Source organism: Penaeus chinensis, chromosome 14 (genome assembly GCF_019202785.1).
Source record: "Penaeus chinensis breed Huanghai No. 1 chromosome 14, ASM1920278v2, whole genome shotgun sequence".
NCBI classification, from domain to species: Eukaryota; Metazoa; Arthropoda; class Malacostraca; order Decapoda; family Penaeidae; genus Penaeus; species Penaeus chinensis.
This window is the reverse complement of record NC_061832.1, coordinates 2774263-2784097: the sequence shown is the minus strand read 5'-3', so window position 1 is coordinate 2784097 and position 9835 is coordinate 2774263. Positions and strand designations below refer to the sequence as shown.

General features: G+C 33.4%; 1 protein-coding gene and 1 long non-coding RNA gene across 2 annotated transcripts; both read right to left on the bottom strand.

Annotated features, from left to right (window-relative positions):
* Window positions 1-3547: 3547 nt before the first annotated feature.
* Window positions 3548-4605, bottom strand: LOC125032063 (pupal cuticle protein Edg-84A-like). Its single transcript, XM_047623028.1, has 3 exons — window positions 4495-4605; window positions 4210-4284; window positions 3548-4093 (listed from the first exon to the last, which is right to left on the bottom strand). The coding sequence occupies exons 1-3, from the start codon at window positions 4603-4605 to the stop codon at window positions 3782-3784; spliced, it is 498 nt and encodes a 165-aa protein (XP_047478984.1). The 3' UTR covers window positions 3548-3781.
* Window positions 4606-7092: 2487 nt separating this feature from the next.
* On the bottom strand, window positions 7093-7888 carry LOC125032287. The gene is made up of 3 exons (XR_007115539.1): window positions 7835-7888; window positions 7625-7699; window positions 7093-7491 (listed from the first exon to the last, which is right to left on the bottom strand). It is a non-coding gene; the product is annotated as an uncharacterized LOC125032287 (long non-coding RNA).
* Between the last annotated feature and the right edge of the window lie 1947 nt (window positions 7889-9835).

Sequence of the window (9835 nt, the reverse complement as noted above, 5' to 3'; positions counted from 1 at the left end):
TAATAATATGAGGAAATCGATACGAAACATATAGGTCCGAATTCGCTGTAGAAATTCCTTTACATATTTTTTTTATCATTTAGAGTTTGCATTTAATTCAGGAGGTCGGGGAAGTTAAAGGGCACACACACGCGCGCGCGCACATATATGTGTGAGTACACATGTATGAGTGTGTATGTGTAAACATAGTTATATATATGTACACACATACATATATCTAGATATACATACGTATATTGGAATATATATATATATATATATATATATATATATATATATATATATATATATATATATATATATACATGTATATATGAAATGTATATACTGACATATATATTATACATATATGATACATATTTCAAATAATACGCACACATATATGTATAAATATAAACTTATCTACATATATATTATTCTTATTACTAAATCCCCAGCCTCTCATTTCACTGCAGTACAAAGTTCCCTTTCAGATCTTTATCTAGTTGGATGCCCTTTTTGATTATCCGCGGATCAGCTGTACCACTATAGCCACAGCGGCTATTTCACTTACGAACATGCATTTAAATCTCAAGGCGTTGTATTTACTTGCTGTGAGAAAATGGTTAAGCCAACAGTAAGAACGGAGGCTATTTGTAGTTGTTACGATGCTTATATATATAAACTTATACATTATTTATATTATACACACACACACACACACACACACACACACACATATATATATATATATATATATATATATTATATATTCATATTATACACACACACACACACACACACACACACACACACACACACACACACACACACACATATATATATATATATATATATATATATATATTATATGCGTATATATATTATATATCATATGTGCATATATGTTTATATCATATATGTATATTGTATATATTATATATATATTACATATACATATATTTTATATATTTGTATATGTATGTACGAATGTACATATTCTGTGGGTCTGTGTGCATATAGTATCTGAAAAAAACAATTTATAATATGATTAATTATTTCATTAATGTAAATAAATAACTTTTCAAGAATACAAGCAGGCGCCAACGAATGTTCACCAAAAATTTATTTTGATTCGTTGGAGTCGTAGAAATAACGAGGTCTGGGAGGCCTGTACTCTCGAGATTCAAAGGAAGCAGATTCGTAGGAGACGTCGCCCTCGTAGCTGACTTCGGCCACGTAGCCAGAGTCGCCGTCCACGAAGTACTTGACGGTCTGCAGGCGGCCGTCGGGAAGCTGCACGTAGTAGTATCCCTGAGTGTCGTCGCCGTCACGGGCCTCCTGGTGTCCGAACTCGTTGCTTGAGGAGTCATCGCTCACGGCCCAATTGAAGCTGTACTTGGCTTCAGAAGACTCGTATGACTCCTCAGACGAGCGCTGAAACCATACAAGTATGACGTTTATATAACATGAGTTCCTAAATTGGCATGGTTATTTTTAGATACTTTATAAACCAAAGAATTACATATAAACAAGAAAAAAGGAAAAGATACCCGTGGTGGTCGGTATTCATAGGACTCAAAGCTGTCAACGGCAGCAAAGGCTAAAAGGCCCAGGAAAACAAACACCTGTGGGAATCGTACTTTTGAAAATAATTACACAATTGTAGCTTAACGCTGAGAAATTAATTCGTACCATAGATGTAAACATATGAACGCGTTAATAAGGAAAGTACGCTAAGTTAATAAGCGAAATGTCTGTAATGTCTCGAGAAGAAGAACACCTTTCAAACAAACACAGACACAAAAGAGCACTCTTCACCTTCCTGTTCATTTTCATTGCTGTAGTTCCAGTGGTACTGATTCTTCTCACACAGTCGCAACAAAATATATACTGCATGTCTTTGCCAACATGGGCGCGGCGTTGAGTTCCATGATGGAACTTTAAAAAAAAACTTTGTGTATGTTTTGAAATTGTTCACATCTCTTTTGAGGTATTAGGAACACATGCGGTAAGTATGAAATGGAAGTGACTTATTTTATCAAAGAAAGGCGTTCAGGTAGTATAAAAATCCACAGAATTAAAATTGCTCAAGATTTCTGCACTGATAAATTCACACAATCACACATGTGTATGTGCATATCAATATATATAGATGTATATATATATATATATATATATATATATATATATATATATATATATATATATTCGCACACATACATCTGTATAAATGTATACATATATTTATATATGTATGTCTGTATGTATAAACGTATATTTATAAACGTGTGCATATAATATATATGTATATATGTATATATGTATATATGTGCACATATATGTATATATAAGGATATATATATATATATATATATATATATATATATATATATATATATATACGTGTGTGTGTGCGTATGCGTATGTGTTCATGTGTGTATGTGTGTGTGTGCGTACATGCATGATCAGATAAACATATATAGAAAGTTTTCATATCCTTTTTTTCATTTATTCTTTTAGCAGGAAACGGATGTTTAAATATACATGTCTATAGCACCCTCTTTCTACACAGACTAGAGGAAAGGGTTATAACTTATGGTCCATATATATCTTTGTCAGTGAATTACAAAGGATTTTATCTTACCTCATCGTCACCGTCTAAACCTAAACCTCACACAGCTATTGATCCATTTACACCACTTATATATAATAACAGAAACTGAAAGGATGGGGTTGGTCGGGTCATTAGGGACGCTGTCGGGGACAAGAAGATTATTATCATATTGTAGGCGGGACCATGAAATATAAAAAAATGGGAACCACTACTATCGAACTTTGATATCTGATACTAGTTAAGATTCATATAATCTTTATTAAGTCATTTAACATAATATAGTCTTTAAAGGCCAAGACAAAATTAATCAAGAGCTCTAATAATTATCGTCATGGATTTGCTATGATTATATAATATTGGTACATTAAATAACGTCTACTTTTATAACAGCACTGAATCCCATCCAAAAGTACCCTCAATAATCCATAGAAGGTAAGAATAGGTATAAGAATTACACTGTAAAAGCAGTGGCTTCTTATTAAATCAATAATAACAGACAACGGAAGTATGGATTAAGGGATTATGTAATTTGTTCTCCATTCATTGCACTTCAGCCATATATTTCATGATTGGTATTGTATCTTACATCCAACTTATATATATATATATATATATATATATATATATATATATATATATATATATATATATATATATATTTATATATATACATCCACACATACATACATACATACATACATACATACATACATACATACATACATACATACATACACACACACACACACATATATCATTATTGTTTATTATCAATTTTTTTCGTCAGCTTCACATAACATACTGAACCTATATTAGCTTAAACCAAGAGTGTAAGGATGATATACGTATGATACCACAGATTTATAGTTTCATCACCGATATAAACAATACTACAAAACATTAGTAAAATTCGTTTTGTATGTGGCGTTAAGAAATAAAGTGACTGGTATATATGCTTGATGCATTTATTTAACGTGAATACAGAAAACAAACTCAGATAATTCCTAGATAATTATAAGGGTATATGGTTTATGCATTAAATCAATTAGTATATATGCTTGTATACATACACAAGGTATATATAAATATCTTAATCTTATGAAGCACAAACTTATAATTCGCATGCTATTGTATTAGTATAAATAAATAATGTTTGAAGAATTTTAAGTTTTCATCGACAGGAATTTACTTTGATTCGTTGGAGTCGTAGAAATAGCGAGGTCTGGGAGGCCTGTACTCTCGAGATTCAAAGGAAGCAGATTCGTAGGAGACGTCGCCCTCGTAGCTGACTTCGGCCACGTAGCCAGAATCGCCGTCCACGAAGTACTTGACGGTCTGCAGGCGGCCGTCGGGCAGCTGCACGTAGTAGGATCCCTGTGTATCGTCGCCGTCACGGGCCTCCTGGTGTCCGAACTCGTTGCTTGAAGGATCGTGGCTGACGGCCCAGTTGAAGTCGTACTTAGCCTCGCCTGACTCGTAGGACTCCTCAGAGGAATGCTGGAATCGTAACCGTAAAAGACTCATTATGCTACAGGTTCTAAATTAGCATGAATAATTGTAGATAGAATTTTATAAAATAAGATAGCTCAGTGATGAAAAAATCCGGTGTTTACCCTTGGTGGTCGGTATTCATAGGACTCAAAGCTGCCTGCAGCAGCAAAGGCTGCCAGACCCAGGAAAAGGAAGACCTGTGAACGTTGAACAATTGGAAATAAAAATATAATTGCAGCTTTACATAGATTCATTAATTTATACTTCAAATGTAAATATTAACTTTTGACAAAGGGATTGTATGTCTGTAAACGAAATTAACTGATTAAAAATTTATTGAAGAAGTATCTCGAGAAAAAGAACACTGCCTTCACAAACATACACAAACACAAAAGAACTCTCTTCACCTTCATGTTCACTTTCATAGCTGCAGTTCCAGTGGACTGATTCTCCTCATACGGCTGCAGACAATATATACTGCGCTTCTTTGCCAACATGGGCGCGGCGATATGTTGCATGGGGGAACTTTTTACTCTTTAAAAATATTTTGAAATTGTTGGGAAACATCTAAAAGCAATGAGAACGCACTGCGATAGGCATGAAATGAATGAAAGAGGTTCACTTCATTAAAGAAAATGTATGTTCATGTGCTGAAAATTTCAAACACACACAAAGGTTCCTTTCTACATAAAGAAATCAATATACATATTGCAAAAATATAAAAGAAATACACACGCACCCACATACAGGTATAAAACACACGCGCACGTACACATATGTATGTGTATATAGATATATGTGTTTGTATGTGTCTGTATGCCTATAGATAAATAAATGAATATATATGTCTGTGTATGTATATATATGTAGATATAAAGGGTATACACACATATATATGTATGTATGTATGTATGTATACACACACCTATATACTTTATATATAAGTATGTGTGTATATAAAAACACACACAGGTATATACACATTTATAATTATATATACATATACATATATAATTATATATACATATACATATATAATTATATATACATATACATATATAATTATATATACATATACATATATAATTATATATATAAACACACACACACACACAAAGACATACAGACACATCTGTATGAATAAATACAGATACACAAATATATGCTTTATATATATAATACATACCTATGTGTGTATATATGTGTATATATGTGTATATATATATATATATATATATATATATATATATATGTATTTATTAAATGCATATATTTGTGTGTATATATATGCACATACATATGGGTGTGTGTGTATGTATGTATGTATGTATGTATATATGTTTGTATGCATGTATGTATGTATGTATGTATGTATGTATGTATGTATGTATGTATGTATGTATGTATGTATGTATGTATGTATGTATGCATGTATGTATGTATGTATGGTTGTATGGTTGTATGCATATATGTATATATATATGTGTGTGTGTGTGTATGTTTATGTATGTATGTATAAATATGCATACACACACGCACAAACACAAACACACAAACACACACACACACACACATATATATATATATATATATATATATATATATATATATATATATATATATATGTGTGTGTGTGTGTGTGTGTGTGTATATGCTTGTGTGTGTGTGTGTATGTACGAATGTATACATATATGTGTGTGTGTGTATGTGCGTGAGTGTTTACAATCACATGTATATATATATATATCCTAAATACATACAGTATGTATATATACATATATATAAACAAACATATATATATGTATATACATTTAAATATAAATGAATATATATATATATATATATAAATATATTATGTGGACAGCTAGGTATTTTTATGTTTATACAATATGCACATATATATAAACATATATCACTATTTTCCTTGTACCACATAAATGATTCAAGAGAAGTCGAAGACAAAGGCTACTGAAGCATGGGATCAATTCTGTCGCAGGAATTTCCAGAAGCAACGTGAAATCAATTACCGATTTCCTTACACACTGTGGTTCCGGACTCCTCTTCAAGGATTACTCCCTTTAATATCTACGTAGGACACTCGACTAGTAGTTGCTAACGATATATATACAGAATATATACACATATTCATATAGATATCAACTATATGTGTGTGTGTGTGTGTATGAGCGCGTGTGTGTATGTATACATACATATATGTATATGAAAGAAATCCAACACACACACCTCTAGAATACTGGTTCTTCACCACTTTACTCCTGCGCACTGTCTAGGAATTGGTTCCTCCTTCCACGCCTCCTTAAATATTCGTATATATATATTTTTTTCTTTTTCAATGAGCATGTTTTAGTCACAATGTTATATTGATACTTGACACCACTTCCTCGCTACGGTTTCTGTACTTAGGTTTAACAGCAACGAGCATGGTGAATGCGCCTTCACTAGGTTAATTATGGCGATACTTTTTTTCATGACCTCACTATCAGCCAACGCTTTTTAGATAACAACAAATACAGTTTAAGAAAATTACTTCCCCCCCTAACATGTATGCCCCGACAGACAATCTTACAAACCCCTCCCCAGGGTTAAGAACAAGTGCTCTTGAAAAAAAAAAAAAAAAAAAAAATGATTTCGAATATGTCCATTGCGTCTCACTGAGCGTGACCTTCTTTCACAGGTCAGTAAAATAGAATCTCCCTAAATATAGTTATTGTCTGTAGGAATTGGCACCATTACACTGTTTATAAAACAACCAAATATTATACTTCACGAACTAGGTGCCTCAAGATTCCGATATTTTAATTTTAAAAAGCCACTTAAAGAAAGGAATATCCAAAGATTATGCATGTTAAGGTGCCATTACTGAAAAAGGGTTTGGAACCACACACACACACACACACAGACACACGCTCATATGTGTGTGACTTATAATTGTAGTTGTAATTGCGTGCATACAACATACAGCATATGATATGAAAACCACCGGACAATTTGTATGTTTACTTTATTAGTATAAATAAATATCATCTGAAGAACACAGTAATCAACTATTATACATGTTTATGAAGAGGAATTTATTTTGATTCGTTGGAGTCATAGAAATAGCGAGGTCTGGGAGGCCTGTACTCTCGCGATTCAAAGGAAGCAGATTCGTAGGAGACGTCGCCCTCATAACTGACTTCGGCCACGTAGCCGGAGTCGCCGTCCACGAAGTACTTGACGGTCTGCAGGCGGCCGTCGGGAAGTTGCACGTAGTACGATCCCTGGGTGTGGTCGCCGTCACGGGCTTCCTGGTGTCAGAACTCGTTGCTTGAGGAATCGTCACTCACGGCCCAGTTGAAGTTGTACTTGGCCTCGCCGGACTCGTAGGACTCCTCAGACGAACGCTGGAACCATACATGCATGACACATATAGCATTCTAAATTAGCATGAATATTTTTAAGACGAGAAGTTATAAATCAAAACAGAACAGTGTTAAAAAGAAGAAGAAGAAGAAGAAAAAAAAAAACACTATTTACCCTTGGTGGTCGGTATTCATAGGACTCAATGCTGCCCGAAGCAGCAAAGGTTACCATACACAAGAGAATGAAGACCTGTGGACGTTAAACACATAAAAGAATTGAACAATTACTGAGATCCCTGAATTGATTTAGAAACAACTGCAGTGATATCTTGAGAAAATTATCAATTCCTTTTAACATACACAGACACAAGAGAGCATTCTTCACCTTCATGTTCATATTCAGTTCTGTAGTCACAGTAGCACTGATGCTCTGCACACGGCCGAAAACATTTTATACCGCGTCTCTTTGCCAACATGGGCGCGGTGGTTAGTTGCATGAGGGAACTTTTTACTTTTTTGAAAATGTTTTGAAATTGTTAGGCAATATATGGAAGTTTTAACAACGCACTGGGATAAAGTTTAAAATAACTCATTTTATCAAAGAAAGGCTGTACAGGTGCCAAAGTATTAAGTTGGCTGAACATTTCATATAAACAAAGTGTCTTTCAGCACTAATAAATTCACGTCTATTGCAAATGTATATCAAATATACCCTCCAACCCTACACATGCATACATACGTACATGTTAGTGTATATACACAAACATGTTTGTATGCGTGTATATATATATATATATATATATATATATATATATATATTTACATACATACATACATACATACATACATATATATATATATATATATATATATATATATATATATATATATACATACACATACATATATACATACACATGTGTGTGTACACACACACATATATATCTGTATGTACACACACACACCCATATATATCTATCTATCTATATATATATATACACATATAAATGTGTATATATGTATATATATATATATATATATATATATATATATATATATATATATATTATATTAAGGGGAGTTGCCGGTTAGGGGAAGTGAAAATATCACTTTCTGAAAAAAGGCAGAGCTTCTACATCTTGCAATGTACTATATCTGCCGAGTTATAGGCTGAAATATAACCTACTCGGTGTACTCTTTTCCTGGTGGTATGCATAACGACTTTCGGTGTTGTATAAAACAACATAAATTTCGATGAAATGCTTGAAAATGTACCGGTTCTGAACAGCCTCTGTTCCCGCTTGACCGCATGATCAGCTGGGAGGACTCAAGGACACAACAGTGAGCCTCTGTTTTTCAAGGAAGGTAAATGTACATTTGGCAGCATACCAAGACACTGGGAGGAAGAGGCAACTTTCCTTTGCAAGAGACAAGAGGAAAGGAATAGAAACCAAGCGGAAGATGATTAAATGAGGCTTAGGGATACAGCTGTAGCGCCTCCTGGAGCTCCCAGACATCCGGGCCTCCCCCTACCCCCACGGACACAACTCTGATGCCCAGGAAGACATCCCAGGGTCCAGAAAATTGTCTCGCCTGTTCCTACTACTTCTCTGGATCATGATAAATCATGTTAAGACGCACGAGCAATATTATTAGTAGGAATAGAAGAGGACCTGACAACGAAAATGAAAATTTTCTCATCAGCAAGCACGAGACTAAACAACCTCACATCTTCGCTCTGTCCCGCGACGATGATCGCCGAAGACACTCAACGAGCAAAAAGAAAACCTTTCAACAAAGAGACAGCTCTGACGTCCTCTCGAAGGAGATAATACCCGAAAGGGATGGGGGAGCCTGGAATAAAAGTAGTCAACTAACATTTAACGAATTCTGCGTGTTTGTGAAAATAAACTGTACTTCAATGATATGAAAAAATGGATAGTAAAATGCATCAAATGGTATAAAGAAACCGACTTTACAGACCAGGAAAGCAGTCTTGAAAAGTATTTACAACTTTGAAAAGTTAAATATCTCAATACATGATTTCTTCTCCTTTGAAATGTATCACCTCGATTTTAAGGAAGCTAAGAATAGACTAAATGGGAAAGCCAGCATTGTGACAATGCGATATTTTCAAAATTAATGGCACAAAATTTTATAGAAATATATATATATATATATATATATATATATATATATATATATATATATATATATATTCAGCTTAAAAGCGTCACATCAAAAAAAAAAAAAAAAAGACATGAAACCAGATTTAAAGAAAAGGACTCATAATGATCTTTCCTTCATGTGAGGCCCATGGCTGTACAATAATAAAAAAAAGAAAAAAAAAAAAAAAAAAAAATAGGCGATACATCTTTGAAAAACA